General features: G+C 33.9%; 3 protein-coding genes and 1 long non-coding RNA gene across 8 annotated transcripts; 1 reads left to right on the forward strand and 3 right to left on the reverse strand.

Annotated features, from left to right (window-relative positions):
• Positions 1-119: 119 nt before the first annotated feature.
• LOC135839063 (uncharacterized protein PF3D7_1120600-like) lies at positions 120-6,684 on the reverse strand. Of its 3 annotated transcripts, XM_065354921.1 has the most exons (10): positions 6,475-6,684; positions 6,262-6,391; positions 5,286-5,378; positions 5,142-5,210; positions 4,834-4,938; positions 4,452-4,759; positions 3,494-4,366; positions 2,933-3,277; positions 1,508-2,849; positions 120-1,265 (listed from the first exon to the last, which is right to left on the reverse strand). In XM_065354921.1, exons 3-10 carry the CDS (start codon positions 5,365-5,367, stop codon positions 1,174-1,176), a joined length of 3,216 nt encoding a protein of 1,071 aa, XP_065210993.1. In that variant the 5' UTR covers positions 5,368-5,378; positions 6,262-6,391; positions 6,475-6,684; the 3' UTR covers positions 120-1,173. The 3 variants fall into 3 exon arrangements, with proteins under 3 accessions (XP_065210993.1, XP_065210995.1, XP_065210994.1); XM_065354923.1 differs by lacking the exon at positions 6,262-6,391; XM_065354922.1 differs by lacking the exons at positions 6,262-6,391; positions 6,475-6,684 and adding an exon at positions 5,642-6,028.
• Positions 6,685-8,488: 1,804 nt separating this feature from the next.
• On the reverse strand, positions 8,489-11,789 carry Uba2 (Ubiquitin-like activating enzyme 2). The gene is made up of 12 exons (XM_065354924.1): positions 11,320-11,789; positions 11,080-11,234; positions 10,718-11,005; positions 10,575-10,648; positions 10,294-10,509; positions 10,108-10,229; positions 9,906-10,038; positions 9,617-9,834; positions 9,379-9,549; positions 9,210-9,292; positions 9,046-9,128; positions 8,489-8,964 (listed from the first exon to the last, which is right to left on the reverse strand). The coding sequence occupies exons 1-12, from the start codon at positions 11,449-11,451 to the stop codon at positions 8,819-8,821; spliced, it is 1,821 nt and encodes a 606-aa protein (XP_065210996.1). The 5' UTR covers positions 11,452-11,789; the 3' UTR covers positions 8,489-8,818.
• Positions 11,790-12,064: 275 nt separating this feature from the next.
• LOC135839066 (peptidyl-alpha-hydroxyglycine alpha-amidating lyase 1-like) lies at positions 12,065-16,494 on the forward strand. 3 transcript variants are annotated; one of them, XM_065354925.1, is made up of 9 exons: positions 12,065-12,413; positions 12,531-12,651; positions 12,729-12,969; positions 13,049-13,356; positions 13,411-13,644; positions 14,132-14,344; positions 14,430-14,501; positions 14,585-14,716; positions 16,126-16,494. In XM_065354925.1, the coding sequence occupies exons 1-9, from the start codon at positions 12,360-12,362 to the stop codon at positions 16,290-16,292; spliced, it is 1,542 nt and encodes a 513-aa protein (XP_065210997.1). In that variant the 5' UTR covers positions 12,065-12,359; the 3' UTR covers positions 16,293-16,494. The 3 variants fall into 3 exon arrangements, with proteins under 3 accessions (XP_065210997.1, XP_065210999.1, XP_065210998.1); XM_065354927.1 differs by lacking the exon at positions 16,126-16,494 and adding an exon at positions 15,973-16,025 and having other exon boundaries at positions 12,067-12,413; XM_065354926.1 differs by having other exon boundaries at positions 12,068-12,413; positions 13,441-13,644.
• Positions 13,639-14,133, reverse strand: LOC135839067 (uncharacterized). The gene is made up of 2 exons (XR_010557533.1): positions 13,920-14,133; positions 13,639-13,818 (listed from the first exon to the last, which is right to left on the reverse strand). It is a non-coding gene; the product is annotated as an uncharacterized LOC135839067 (long non-coding RNA).
• Positions 16,495-16,819: the final 325 nt, after the last annotated feature.

A 16,819-nucleotide genomic window follows, 5' to 3' on the forward strand; every position in this document is an offset into this window, starting at 1 on the left:
TCAAGTCACAAATCATTTATTTTATTTTTTTTTTTCAATTTTACCACAGGTATTTGTGCATGAAATTAGAGTCAATTGTACAATTCAGCGCATTCATTCAATAATAAGGAAAGAAAATCACCGGTTTAATCATTTTATTCGCGAATTGACATTCAATTTACATCGTATTTATTGCATGAAAAATAAATAGAATACATAAAAGGATTTTAAATACTAAATTAATATCACAAAGCAACATAAACCATTTAATAAATTTGACTAATATGTAATACGGGTAGAGAATTCATAATTTATAACCATCGTACTTACTTTACGATGAACTGACATTATTAAAAATATAATAAACACAAGCATATTACAACCGTAATTAATAAATGCAATACGTACGTATACTCAACGTGAGAAAAAATTTAAATGATGAATAAATAAAACTGGCTCACCCATTTAGCATAAATCATAAAAAAATGTCAACTCTACTCATTTCAAAGTTAGATACCTACTCGCAAGTGTTAATTCTTTCGAATAGGTAACTTTTGTCACGGAAAATGTCCACAAAAAAGCGTAGATACCTATGTATGTACTCATGAAGATAAATTGCACCCACAGAAACATCAAACGATTGCAGCACGTCTTTGGTTTTCCACATTTCCGAATTCACCTTTTTTTTGCTAAGATAACAGGTCGATTGAACTTGAAAAAAAAAAGAGAAATTGGAAAACCAAAGAACACCACGAGTCCCTGTACCAGTTATTATTTTCGTATTTAAAAGTCGGCAACGAGGAACTTGATAATTACGAAGAATAATGAAATATTATAGAAGAATTAATCATTTAAAAGCGTCAATAATAAGTAAACACGAAACAGTTAAAAATTTCAATCCTACAAATTTTTCTCGATAAATTTGTGAAACGAATCTCAATTCGAGTAGCACAATAAATCACACAATAATATTAATCTAATCAATTCGATGATGAGTTTTCAACACAGTCATTCTAGCAATAAAATTGATCACTTTTACATCAAATCGAACGCATAAATTTACGATACAAAAAAAAAAAAAAAAACTTAGAAGCTAACGCGCTTTTTCTAAACGTTCAACATAAAAGAAACTAAAGCGTAAAAAAAACGAATGAATCACATAAAAAGTACAAAAATAATTATCCTATAATATAATTAAAACAGCCAGTTTAACCCCTCTTCATTTTCTGCTTTTGCATATACAGTGGTTGGGGTCGGAGGTTGGTCTATTTTCACAGCCGTACTATCTGAAATAAATATAAATAAGATGAAATAAAATTAAAATTGAAAAGAGAGCTTTACAAACGAGTCTTTTTGAAACTTCATTTCAGATTTCAAATCATCTCCTCCCCTTCCCCCCCCCCCAATCATGATTTTTGCTCACTCTGAAATTTAAAACGTGTTTTCATTGCATTTCATTTTGTTTTTTACCCCTAAATTTTAATACAAAATCGACATGAATAGCGAACAGAAACAAAAAAAAAATCACCTTGAAATTGCTTATTCAACGTTAGAATCTCTTCGTATACGTTTTCTTTAGTTAAATTCTGATTTTCTTGAGGTTCAACCTGAGGTAAATCAAATTGCCGAGGAGCGAAATTGATATCAGCAATATCCTGAGTACTCGATTCGCCAGATATGCTCGATAAATAGGTGTTTAAAATATGCGTGTCGAAATTCAAACCGTCATCGTTGACGTTTCTATTAATATTATCAACATTACGCTCATTATCACTGAATGCGTTTTCACCAACGACAACAATTTCATTGCTTCTGTTAGTTTTCGCTTCTCCATTCACCAAATCGCCGCCATTTTCGTAAAATTCAAAATTTGTTTTATCGTCCATAAATAATTCGTCGGTTGCTATACTCTTACAATATTCTTCTATCAGAGAATAATTCTTGGCGATACTTTCATCGAAATTAGGTAAATTATTATCCAAAACTTTGAACTCGTTTTCGCAGTGTTCTTTGTACTCCACATTATTAGGAACGGTATTTGTGTTCATGTAGTCAATATAGGTATTATTTGCAGCTTGAGGTAACGTTGGAGTAGCATACAGATTCTGCATATTGTTTCCTACCGTGTTGCAGATTTGATTTTCCAAGTCTTTGAAGGTTTGCAGCAATAAGGCGGTTTCATTTTCGCTGTAATTTTCGGCAGCGTTATTATCATTATTAAGAAAAGCATTGTAGGAAATGTTATCCATTATGTTGGTGATGTGGTTTAAATTTTCTTGACTCGGATCATTTTGGAAACTAGCGTCTGGCACAGCGAACGAAAACCGATTCACTGGAATACTGGGAAAATGCTCTCCATTCGAGCTCTTATCGACGCTTTTATCGAATGAAAGTAGAGTATTTATGTCGCAATTTTCATCGGATATTTCTTGTTTCGGTTTCTTCACAATTATAGTATTATTTGGAACGCATTTCCGTTTCAATCGTTTGGCAATTTTCAACTTTTTAATCGCGCTATCATCAGTCGATAAATTGTTTAAAATTTTACACGAGGCGGCGAGAACGCTTTTCATTCGTTCGATTTCTTCGTTAACTTTGGATTTTAATTCGGTTTTAGGTACGTTTACTGGTTCTTTTTTGATGGGCGTATTTTCGGAATTTTCTTCGTTGAAAACACTAACTTTCTGAGGAACGCCGCTATTTTTCAAAGGTTGCAAGAAATCAGCAATTCGACGATTACCACGACGAAATTTCAACTCGTTGTCGTTACTGTCTTTCGATATTAGAGGATCCATACATTTACGTACAGCTTGACGACTTCTATCCATGTACAGAAGACCACCAACTTTATACAGCATATCGGAACAAACCTAAACAAAATCATAAAAATATCACGATTACAGAAGATGACAACGATGTACGTAATAATCGTCGAAAGAAAAACAATACTTACAAATGAAATTTTAATGTCATTTTCATAGACACGAGGTTTCGGTTCCGTTTTGACGACAGGAGTGATGACTTTAATATTGCTAGAAGCCTTGATATTGGTTGAATTGGATAATTTAACGTTATTAGATAACTTTTTAATTACTTTCTCGCAATCACTTTTCTGTATATTATTATCGTTTTGAGGAAGACGATAATTGGAACTATTACTGTGCACTATTTCAGGATTCGTAATAACATTAGGAACTCGAATTTTAATTATTTCAGATTCATTAGTCGCCGAAGAAATTTGAATAGTATTTCCCGTTATTTTGTCAGCCGTCAGGATAGGGAGGCTGATAATCGGATCCTGTAAAATCATTACTATCATTTTTTTTACGTTAAATAAAAATAAAAATTAGTACTTAGTAAGGTTAACATTTTAAAACAAATTCGATGAAAAAAAAATTACTTTAAAAATCGTCACAACGGAATTTTCAATCGTTAACGAGTAAACATTATTTTGTTTTAATATCACAAGGCTGTCATTCATTAAAGGATATGTAAGGGAAATAAAACCACTCACGCTTAAATTCAAATTCGGTGGTTGAGTGCGCTCTTGTTCTTTGATTAATTCTTTTGAAGCCCGATGATCCGCCAGTAGCTTGTCGAATTCTTTACTACGACCTTCTACGGCTCTGCGAAGAGAGATCAGATGAGTTTTACAGGTCAATGATCGCAAACATCTTCTGTTCTCGTCAATCAGCACGCCGCAATGTTTATCGGGATCAAACTCGATGTTCCTCGCTGAGCGATTTTTGCCCTTTGATTTCTTATTTTTTTTCGACTTTGTTGTCTTATCAACGTGTTTAGGTACTTCGACGGGAGAATCGATGGTGTTCTCTGCAGAACCGATGGAAAAAGTACTACCAGGAACATTTACGTTAAGCTTTTCTTTCGAATCGGAATTAGAAACTAGTTTATGAGGATTATTTTTAAGCAACGATGTAGATTTAGAAATACTGTTTTTCTTCAGAGATCCTATAATCTTAACATTTTGCGGAAGAGCAGATATCGGAATGGAAATTTTAGTCTCGTTTTTAAGTTTGGGTGATCCAACGTGATGACCGAAGTTGGAACTTTTCCACGAATCGGAGTCAAGTTCTTCGGATTTCGGTGCATTCGATGATGCAGCATTCGTTCGTATTATAGGAATCGGAGCTTCGTTCTTTGAAAAAGGTGTGAATTTCGAATTTGAATTGCGGTACTTTGCGTCCGCCGTGTTGTATTTCGTATTAGAAAGTAAATGCGCTTCTAATAACGAAGTGCCACTATGAGACTTGCTATCACGATCTTTGTTAGCGGTAATTTTCAATTTAAGCAATGATTTCGAATTTGAGAACGACTTCGAGCTCTCTGTGTCGCTAGTAGAAGTCGATGAAAATGTGTTCGAAACTTCCTGCGGGAAAAATGAATTTATTAGTACCTAGTACCTACGTCAACCGGTGAAAATATACCAACAATCGTAGATGTTTTCAACTTACGTCTGTATTAGGAACTGCGAATTCTTCATAGAGATCTTGTGGCCCAGGTGTAGGAGGTTTACTATCTTCGCTAGGGATTTCCTCGACAGAAATTATGTCTACAATCGCGTCTTCCTTACCAGAGCTATCCAGGTTACTCAAAGAATTCTCCTGCAGGTCAACAGCTGGCGAAGGTGTTTCCGATGATATCACCGATTCGGAATCATCTTCACTTGTGCTTTTATTTCCCTTTTTGGAGTATTTTCTTTTAGAAGGTGAAATGAAAGATGATTTTTTTGCAGAATTCGTATTCCGTTTGTGATGTAAGTCTAAAAGTTATGAAATACTCTATAGTTTCAAGATTTAAATACATACTACATCGAAAGAAATCAATTATACTAACCATGATGTAGGTTAATGACTGATGGTTTCAGTAGACGCGAGCATAACTTACATCTTTCTAAATAGAACGGTTCTTCTTTGGGATAAACACCATAAATTTCACGATCTTTAAAATGATAAAAAACACGAATTAGTTCCTCATTGGCAAGAATATTATTTCAAATTTCTCACATCACAAAATAGTCTTGAAAATATTTCGTGTCAAAAATACAACACTGAAAAGTCATTCCGATGAACGAAATCGATCTGTTCCACTGATCTTGATTAACAAACATAATTGCAAAAGTACAAAGGCAGAATAAATTATACCTTCTTCAGCCAAAGTTTCCGAATTTATTTTATACGATACGACTATTTCTTCTATTCGAGTACCGGTATCTGTAACGAGCAACAAAATTTATAAAATAGAAATTTATCTTCCCAAAAAGAAAATGTATCAAGTTGAATATAAACCTTTTATTTTATTTAGTATATCTTTGGCTTCAGTCCATGATCGTCCTTTCAATGTTTTTAGTTTTCCCCAAACATTTTCCATCGCGTTGAAAACTAAAACAAAATGCATAACGCATTACAAAATAGCTTTGAAAGCTCGTACGTACACAATCAGTACCCTAGTGCACATGTCCTACTACAACTACACAAGACAACGACACTTGAATGCATGTTGATAACGCTGTTACGTATCGATCCTAAGGGTGTGTCGATATTGATTTTTCATGAAAGAAAACTAGCAATGATAAACAAACTATTGAAACATTTTCAGTTTTTCGGATTTTCTCAGATATTCAAGCCATTATTCCGTATCTTACCTATACAACTCGGTTAACTTCTACAGATGCCAATAACTTGAACATTCTGACGTATTCATTGAAGGGAAATTTTTACCTAATCACAGCACCACACGACAGCTTTTCAAAAGTATTACCCGAAACCTTTGCAAACTTCCTCACAAAGTGTCAAAATTTTGAAAACATAGCACCGCAAGTACGTAGCGCTACCAAAATTGCAATGCCATACTAAAAATAAGTTGCTGTACACAAAGAAATGGGTACCAGTCGAAGTATGTCATGGTGCAATCTACATTAGGACAATCATAAAAAGTTGATAATTGAATTTTTCAAGTTTTTCAGCAGCTTTACACCACAAATTAACAAGGATTCGGGCCAAAATTCCAGCACTTAGGCACAAAGCGTAGTTAATGCTCAAAAATGAGGAGGAAAATCGAAATTAAACGAAAATTTTTGAAAATTATAACATCTGACATGAAATGATGAAAAACCGAGTAGAAAACAGTCCGAAGAATAACATTCAAAGGTGATAACGCTGGACAGGATGATGAACTCTTTTTTTAAAGTTGCAAAAAAGATCTAAACTTTCTATTCAGAAGAGAGGACCAACTATCATTTAAGTCTAGTTTCAATCCTCTTACCGCAATCGTAATGTGTAGAGGTTCTGGGTTTTCGAACTAATTCGATAATAGAAACCGCCGACAATTATTTTGACGTTACTTCATCGGGCGATCAAGGCGAGCTGATGAATGAACAAACTCGATGCATGAACTAGAGCAACATAACGGTAATATAACTTATGAGCGTATGGGAATCATGATTAATAAAACAATGCAAATTGCAAATATATTTACCAGATAGTTGCAGAAGTTTTATCGTCTTATTCCGTCATTATTTCGTCTTACTTTGTCAAAATGTCAATGTTCAAACCATCAGCACAACCGCACAACAAAATGAAGAACGGTAAATAAATCACCATAAGGTGTATTTTCATGAGACCACCTTGAGTCCACGGATTCTCACTTCGGCGCATGCGCATTACGCAGTTGGCTTATCAATTTTTTGTTCCTGTTATCAATGAAAACAAACATGAGAAATGAAATTTTTTGAAAATTTTTATTCCGGAACACTTTTAGTTTTAGTTTTATTCATTATAAATTTACTATAAAATGATGTAAGTAGATTGATACAGATTAACTTATTAATAAATAATGTTCCGAGTGTAAATCAGATGAAATACGAGTAGTAAGGAAAAAATATCGGTGGCATTTGCATTTTCACAACTGCCGGTTTATGAGGTTCGCAGCATCTTATTCGATTATCTGTACAGGATGCTTGTCTGCCTTCTATTTCAGTGTATCGTTGCGTAAACATTCGCAAACTTCTTGGACACAATTGTGGTAGAAGACACAAACATGTTGGATTTTTATCTTTCGGTGGTATCAACTCTTCTCTTTCTTTGCATAAAGCTGAACTTATCAGTGATATCAAGATGATTCTACAAACGTACATTAGTATATTTTTTTTGATGTAATTCAATTTTTTCACTGTATAAGAAGTAATGTAATACTTACATTAACGTGTACTTCGTCGTCATATTGTGTGTAACACAATGAAATGGTCAACTAGTAAATATGAAAATGAATGTTTCAGTACAATTACTCCTTCGCCAAATGTCACTCTGTCACTGGAATCTAGAATCAATTCTTGGAATGGCATTTAATAGAGTAATTGGCGAATTATTTGCCATTATGAAGGAACGAGTTTGACTAATTACTTTTTTAAAATGATTCTAGAAAAGGTTACTGAGCCAAACTGTAAATGTGACGATGGAAACGTATGAATGACGTTTAAAAATTATGGAATGCTTAAAGACGAGTTTTCTAGCAATGTGGTAATTAGATAACGATTCCGATGGAACTTGAGCCTTATGGTATACCGACTCAAGACTGGAAACGTACGGTCAATGTGGAAATGTGACGTTGTATTCCACACGTATAGATCCCCTTTCATTCGAACGTTTCGTTATTTTCAAATACAATAATAATCTGATGTTTTTACTTTCATTTAATAAAAATTGTCTCAATCGCATGATCAAATTAAAGAAGAAATTGAAAGGGTTATTTAAAAGATATTCAAGCCTTGTTGCAGTATCTTTTATTTTCTTTAAAAAATAGACGTGACCCTGTTTTTTCCGTGAATCCTTCACACGTAGGTATTAGAACTTCTCAATCAAAAGATTGATATTTTAGCGAAAAAATCACCTAGACTCATTCTCGTTTCTGAGTGACTAGTGACTACTACTATTTGTGTAGCTCTTAGCATTCACTCAATTCATCTATATAGGTAGTTTCGCATTCGATTAGCAAAAACGAAAGTAACACTGTGTGAGTCATTCTATCAAAATAATCTTTACATAATACATGATACGAAAATTGATGTTTTCATTATGCTAACTTCCGACCGTATTAGCGGGGGGGGGGGGAGTAAAAAGTACTTCCCGCACGCATTGGTGGGGGGAAATTAAACAGAAGTATCAACATTAGTTGAAATGTTGAAAAGCAATTGAAAAGGAGGATTAACGATGAAGATCAACAAACATTGAACTCCGCATTACAAAAATATCTACCCTAATAAGGAGCGAAGTTTGGTTTCCCTTACTTAACGAGTGTTCTTTTCTTTGCTCGGTTTTGGCTCGCTCAATGAAAATATTTTATTACTCTTTGAAAGTAAATATTTATGAGACGTATCCATATGGTCATTGACCGATTCTGAAGAAATTTAAATTGAAGTAATTTGAATTTTGTTAGCAGGCAGTTTCAATACATATTTTACTAAGCTTTTTGATCGCATAAAATTACACGAAGACACATTATAAACTTCATTTTATTGTTGTAAAAACGCAGGAGTAACTCATAAAAAATCACGTAATTCATTCGTTACAAAAAAGCACACACTAAAACTAATGAAATTCAAAAAAAAAATATACCGAATTTGAAGAGCTATTCTGAAGAATAAAAAGGAACGTACTTGTAACAAAATTCAAAGTGTATTCTAACTGATTCCAGTAAAAATAATGAATAATTTTCTTCATCAGGATTTTTACGTTTATTGTATATAAACTTGACGAAAACCAGAATTAAAAGCCGATGAATTTTGGAACGCAATTGAAATGATTTGAATGAGAATACGAAAGAGCTAAACTTTTTGTTTTTTCTCTGGCAATACAACGTCTTCTTCAACTTTCCTTTTGAGTGTTTTAACTTCCGCCGAGTCACCATTCTCGACCATTATTACATCATCTTCCTCTTCCTCGGGTTCTTCAGCGTGACCGTTTTGTTTATCTGAAATAAATGACAATTAGAATGCAGCCGACAAAAAGAAAATAAGAATTCACGATAATCCGTGATCAATTTTATCGTTACCGTTTTCTTTATCAGGTGCGGAAGTTATTTCGGCATGTCTTACTATTTCGAACAGAGCAGTTTCACGTTCGTTTTCAACGGTTCTACAGAAAGAAAAATAACATGTGATAAAATGAATTATTTGGAAATGATTAGGGTTATTAAAATTGTGTATCAATACGTACCTTTCGGAGACACGGATGTAGAATTTACAAGTTTGTAAAAAGTCATCGACGTACAACAGAGTTCCTTCTTTGATGCCGAATTGCTATTAAATTAAATGAATCAATCATTACAATCATTTTTCACCATTTCTTTCAGTAAATCTACACATTTTATGAAAATAAACAATACCGATAATGTGCGACTCAAATACTCTTCTTCGTAATCATCCTCACTGGTTAATATGGTCAAGGAACTTTCAGAAATGGTTACATCGGGTTCAATTACGTTCAAACACTTTTTCAATACTTCTTCATCGAACTGTTTAATCGTTAACTTATGCAGATCTGCGCTCAACGTCACCTGTAAAGAGTACGTGGTCAGTTGTGTTCCTAATGAGAGATTACTTATTCGAAACAATAATATATACCTCTGGATTTGAAGAGCAAATGTAACAGGTGGGTTTGGGTGGCAATAGATCTCTTTCCGGTGCCATTATCTCTCCTTTATGATTTGGTTCACGCCGCAAGTAAACAGTTCGGCATGCTTTAACATTACCACTCAATACATTTACAGCTTGAAAAACGACTAAACTGGCAACCATGGCATTAGCTGTAGCTATTGCTGGAATGATATTTCCAGCCATCGCTGCAAAACGAATCGAAAAATTAGCTTTGGAGAAAGATATTTTCACAACTTTGAGATAAAATTTACCATACATTTTACGTCATATCTGCTCTTTCTCGGAATTTCAAAGATGAAAGATCTTATATTAGAGCAGGCCGTAACAAAATCCATCGCTGGTTTATCATCTTTATCCCAGATCAAGTAATTCTCTGATGTGCCTTGGACCTGAAAACAGATACAAATTAATACGTACATACGGCATTTCAAGACTATTTTTTTTTAGTTCAGACGTACCGAAAGGAATTTATCTTTGAGAGTTTTAATACTGTCGCAAAATACATCAACACATTCTTTAATGCTCCATAAACGTTGATCTTTCAAAACTTCATCGGTACCGTTGGTACTAGTAGACGGTTCTGAAATTGAAGCAAAGCGTTACAGATTGCAAAAACACTCGACACAATAACCCTATTTTCATACCCGAATCGGGGATTTCTTCAAATTTCATTGGTTTCGGTGGCTTCCTCTTATTCCACAAGTCGTGTAATGATAAGAGGTACTGAATATCTTCGTAGAAAAATTTATGAAATAACTTGGGAGGATCGTAGTTACATTCTTTGGCCCATTCGCGAGTAGATTTACGATTAATTAACCCATCACCGGCGGCTTTTGTTAGAGCAGAATCAGCGGCGGAACCTAAATATGGGCGAAATCAATAATAATGCACTAAATAAATGATAATTAGTTATATCAATACGAACCGGCAACTTCTGGATCTTCAGTATCAGGTGAAACGCTATCTTCGCCGAGCTGATCTTCTTCACCGAATAACTGACTGTAAGATAAACGTCACTTGAGTAATAACAAAAAACACAGTCACATAAATATGCAGCAAAATACCAACTTGAATAAATTTTTTGACCAAACGATACAGTGAATTGGCTCAGAAGGAGTATTTCTAATTGTACAACTAGGGAATGTCTTCGGTTTCTCCTTTGGTTCACATTCGTAACACTTAGTCAATCCTTTGATGATTAATTCAGCTTGGCCTTCGTAGCCATGAGTACCGGATTCAATTAATGGAATTTCAGCCGCCAAACACATTCGGTTAACGTGGATTCTGGCAGTTACATTATCCAGAGCGTTGATCACTAAGTTGAAATTCTTAAACCAACTCACACATAATTCTGAACTGAAAAACGAAGCAAAGTGTTATTAACATGGACAACGACACCACGACAGTTGAATAAAACCACAATCACTTACTCGATAATACTTCTAAAATGTGCTTTTATCGACACATCAGGATAGTGCTGTAGAATACTATCTTTAGCAACTTCGGATTTCGGTTTTCCTACGTGTTCTTTACGAAACAAAAACTGCCTGTTCAAATTACTGACGTCAATCGTATCCATATCGATCTGTAAACATAGAATATTGCAGAGAAAATCTTTTCGCCAAGTATGAGATGAAAGAAGTACATACATAGATTAGTGGGATACTTACAACGTCAATCTGTTTGAATCCAGACTGTACGAGACATTTCAAAACTTCACAACCAATTCCGCCGGCTCCCACTAGCAAAACTTTGGACTTCTCTATAGTCGTCAATTGGTCGGGTATAATCACTCCAGCCATGGTGGAATTATCTGACGCAACTTGTTACCTCGCGAAGCACTTGTTAACAATTTTGAAACTATATACGAACGAATTAAAGAAAACCAAGAATGTGAATGTGATAAAGAAGAAACTTTCTGGTTCTGCTAGCTTCTTTCTTCAATTTCACTCACGAAGACGCAATTGTGGTCGTGGCATAGATGCAAGAATAATGAGATTGTACTTTGTGTTTGATGTTCACCCAAAACTTCGGATCGGTGTTTTTTCTTTTTGCGTGTTTTTCAACAAAATGAAAACTTGATTTTTTAAATACTTCGATTTTTCTAGGTGATTTATTTGTAAGTAAATCGTGGATCGAAACTAGAAATACGAAATTTATTTCATTTTATTTCAAATTCGCGCAAACAAAACCGAAAATCAAGAAGTTATCATCAACGTGTATTTTTATTTTAATAGCGCTACCTAACACAATAGTTTTCAACTTTGTCCAATGAAAACACATTTTATCATGTGAATTACGAAGAAATGCTCTGTGATTGGTTGATTTTTAAAACAGGGACAGCGCCAATTATTCGAAAAACACCTTTCTGACTTTTCACTCAACCCACGCGGATCTATGATGACGTAGTCTGTGGGATTATGTACAAATTTTACAAACAAATTTTTTTCTATTTACGTTGAACTCGAAATTTTGCCTTCTGGCTTCAATTTCGTTAATTTGTTTGCTCCCATTGCTCTACAAACAACGAAAAAAGCTGGCAAAATGTTCTATTAATTGATGTAATCATACCATAAATTATTCATACGATATAACAGTCGTAAAAATGTAGTGACAATGTAATATTTTTTAGTTATGATACCACAATACCAGATATCTTAGTGTTACCTCTGATTTCTCATAAATTCTTTTAGTCAATTTTTTCTTTAACATGAAAGTTTTGCTCATGTTTTCAATCATACTTGTTTTATTCGGAGAGTTATTGGTATGTATTATTTATTAAACATCTGTTATTCCAGCTTGATAAAAGTGGAATATTGTGTTTTGCTTGCATATTTAACTGTTGCTTCTGTTTGATAAATTAATATTTTATCAATTACAGGTTTTAAGCTTGGCTGTTTCTGTGCGTAAAAATGGACCAGTTTATGGTAAATCTGGTAGTGCTGAATACCCTGATGATCATAAAAGAGATTTGACCAATACTGATGAAACAGCTGACATGAGTAAGCGTAGAAAGAGGAACACTTCAGTAGGAATACTTTTTATTTTTACCGTACCCTAACGTTACATATTTTTGAAGGAATAACACAAGTAGACAATTGGCCAGACAAGAACATCAAACTTGGTCAAGTATCCAGTGTATCCATAGACAACCGTGGAAATATTTACGTATTCCATCGAGGTGACAGAACGTGGAATATCGAAACGTTCTATTACAACAATACCTACAAAAATCGCGATCTAGGTCCAATTTCTTTACCTACTATTGCTGTGATTCACCCACAAACTGGTGCTTTGCTGTACGAATGGGGTAAAAATATGTGAGTATATCGTAGTTTCGAAAAAAATTAGACTTCCTATAAACAATATTGATTTATCGAAACACATTTTGCCGCCTAGATTTTACTTACCTCACGGCATTACTGTTGATAATGACAATAACGTGTGGGTTACCGATGTCGCCCTTCATCAAGTAATGAAATTTCCTCCAATCTATCCCAAAAACAATAACACCAAACCAAGCCTCGTCTTAGGAACGCCATTTATCCTCGGTAACAACGAAACAATGTTTTGCAAACCTACAGCTGTCGCTGTTCTGTCCAATGGTGATTTTTTTGTATCTGATGGGTATTGTAATTCGAGAATTTTAAAATACGATGCAAATGGAACTTATCTCACGTCCTGGGGACGTTCGACCTTAACAGCTGGTAAAGTGTTAAACTTTTCTTATTCGATATTTTTTACTTTTTTTAATTTTGTAGGTATTGGTATTTTTTTACCTACATTTTCAGATCCTGTAACCGTGCCAGCTTATCATTTTAATATACCCCATGACTTGACTTTATTGGAGGATAGAAATGAATTATGTGTATCCGATCGAGAGAACGGACGCATTTTATGTTACACTACGAATAATGGCAGCTTCGTCAGTGAAATTAATTTAAAAAGTGAAGTTGGCAATAAAGTGTATGCAGCTAGTTACGCTCCAGTTGCTGGTAAGCATGTTTATTGGTAAAACATTACGAATACCTACGTCTTTTTAGAGTTTTAATAGTTTTGAATAGGACACGTTGCGGATACCAAAATGATAGTGTGAATAGAACATAATGCTTATCACTTCTCTAATGGCCAGTTTTCACAGTAATTATTCGGACTTGAAGGTCATTGAGCTAAATAAAAAAAAACAAACGTGAAAATTGTGTGTAATTGCGAAATTAAGAAATCTAATTCTTTTTGTAATTTTTTTATAGTCATGTGCTAAAGCTCTTACTTCTAAAGTTTGAGGAATGAGATGAGGGTATGGGTGAAATTTTCATTTAATCATTTTGAAGATCGACAATCTTTGAGGATGCACCCAGTTTTCAAAATTCACTCTTTTCTTGTTGTGCAACTTTCGAAAGAGAACAAAACTATTTTCATCAACTGATGCTATGAGGAATTATTATCATGTCCATATGATTGAATCTGTGCCATATTTTTTAGGTGGTTTATTTTTTGTCGTAAACACTGCTGGTGACAATGGCCCTGGTATATCTCATGGTTCAGTAGTGAGCGCTTTCTCGGAACATTTTGTCAAATCGTTCCAGCCTTTAAATACAACTTTCCGAACACCTCACGATATCATGGTTTCTAAAAATGCCACATCAGTGTACGTCGCTGAATTAACACCAAATAGAATATGGAAATTTAAAATAAGTAAGTAAAGCATCGGCATCACTTCGTTTGTTATTATGATTATTTTTTGCGAAATAGGTTTTTATGCATGTCCCTTCTTTTGTAGGTGGTTTAAATAGCAATCCTTCTGACGCAATTTCAAAATCAAACGATGACGAATTACCATACCTGACGCAAGGTAAAGCTAAGAAAATAATTACTGTTTATTTTGTGTTCCACGTATACGGTAACACGATAAATAACCCATATTTTCTTACCTAGGTAACAAACTTATCGCGGATGGTAAATCATCGGGGACCCTAGTAATGGCTATGATTATAACAGCGGCTGTTCTTTGTTTTGGAGCTGCATTGTTAATAGCAGCGTTGATATATTCGCGAGCCAGAACGCATGGTAGGTCTTTATCTTTAGAAGATCTTATGCTTGAGCCAAGACACATTTATTCGCAATAAGTGCTTCTACGAAGTTTTATATTTATAGCGGATTTACGTATCGTGTCCTCAAAGGTTTAATTTTTTACTACGCTTTAAGTCGTTGCATTGTTGTGATTTTTGTTTGTATGTATTATTTTTTTGTATAGTTTTTGTGTATCTGATTTTTTTTAGCTAGTAGCTATGACTCGTTTACTTAAAAATATTTTTGATATCTTACGGATTTTTTAAAATGTGATTTTAATGAAGCCCTGTGTCAAATAATTTTAATTCATTTTATTTTTTTAAAATCGTATCTATAAGATCATTACCTTTCGCCGTCCATTTTCGGTTGTTTGAGTATAGTGCACAGTGCTGTATTTCAATTCAGGAGTTCAAAATGGTTGTTTCATTTTTTTTGAAAATCTACGTTAGAATTGACAGGTTTATAAAATTTGACGAGCCATTGTATTGTTCGTACCTTCAAAATTCATTGACGATCTTCCATCTTTAGTTAATGGTGAGAAGAATTTCACGTGAAGTGGATCGAGACCGCTCAAATTTGAACTTCCTTAATGATTCCACCACTGAACATTTTTATTTATAATGCAAAATTTCATTCGTTGCATTTTTTTTGAGCACATAATATTTGGATCATTGTACCAAATAATTTTTTTATTGTTCCTTTTTTTATTCTGTTTTTATTTTTATTTTTTTTTCTGATAATGTTACATAATAAATCAAATTTACAATGAGACCTGTTTTTATAGAGCTGCACTGGTATTCTGCAGCATTTTAGAGTTATTTCGACAATCTAATGAAAAAACATAATTACTCGCCATATCGTTTCATTTAATTTATCGCCTTTCAAGTTTCAAGCCTTTTTTAACACGTTAACTTGTCATCTGAAATTTTGTGTCATTTTTGTTTTCAAGTACATACATAAATTCTATGTGTTGCAGTAGTATAAATTGTACGCGCATGCTAGTTTTATTTTTCAATCATTGAAAATGACCTCAGTAATTTTCAGTGCTTGAAAACCGGATAGTTCTATAGGCAGACATCGTATTACATCTAAGAGTTGAATTGATTTATATTATGATTTTTGCTACTGTTATGTTATTGATTTTTATTAAATGGCTGTTTCATTTTTTTTTAGTTCTGCTTATTTTTCTTATCGTTTATCAAAGGTTTTTATTTAGAAGTGTTTAAAATAGAGCGAAGGTCTTGCTTTTGTAGAACTGCTTCACGAAAATGCACGATTTACACGAATTTGAAAATTTACACCCATTGTCAGGTAACCTCTAAAAGGGTACTTTAAACCATTCATATTACTGCGACCTGATCATTGGTATTACATATTGGCTGCATTTGCTTGTTTTCAATGTGTAGGTTGTTCAGGCCAATGTAAGAATCCAAAATGGCTAGTTGGCCGGTCATCAGTTGAAGGTTTCAAATTGGGTAATTTTCTCGGCCAACAACATCAGGGTTTTATCAAACTGAATAACTTTGAAGAAAGTGATGAAGACGAATCGAATGCCAGTCCCACTTTCGCGTGAAACTGGTCGGTTACAGTACCTATTATTTTTTTCAATATTATTGGTACTAATGAGCGGTAAATTGAAGTGGAACTTGTGGCAGTTCATGATGTAGCATAAGTATTGGTGGTAATGAATGTAAGTTTTTATTCGGTCTTTTGAGAATTAGACTGCGCTGTACTAAAATGAAAAGAATAAACGATTTTTTGGCGTTTTGATTGTACACTGTTTTCTTGATTTTGACCTGAATTCATTGATTTTATACATTGACTAACTCTCGACATTAGCTAGTTACTTATCAACAATGCCTTCGTATTAGCGCATGTATCAGCCATTATCATGACAATCATTAGGTAATCATTATTATATCTGACATTTTTTTTTCAGCAAATGATTTCTGATTTTAATCAGATCAGAATTAAACTTCACATGAGAACATGACAGATGGAAAAAAATTATCTTCCAGCTGAAATTTCGGTTCATCTCGTTGACTCAAGGTTTCCCTTTTTCCCTTCTAAGAATTCAGGAACACCAACTAAATTTTCAAA

This window comes from Planococcus citri, chromosome 3 (genome assembly GCF_950023065.1).
Source record: "Planococcus citri chromosome 3, ihPlaCitr1.1, whole genome shotgun sequence".
NCBI lineage: Eukaryota > Metazoa > Arthropoda > Insecta > Hemiptera > Pseudococcidae > Planococcus > Planococcus citri.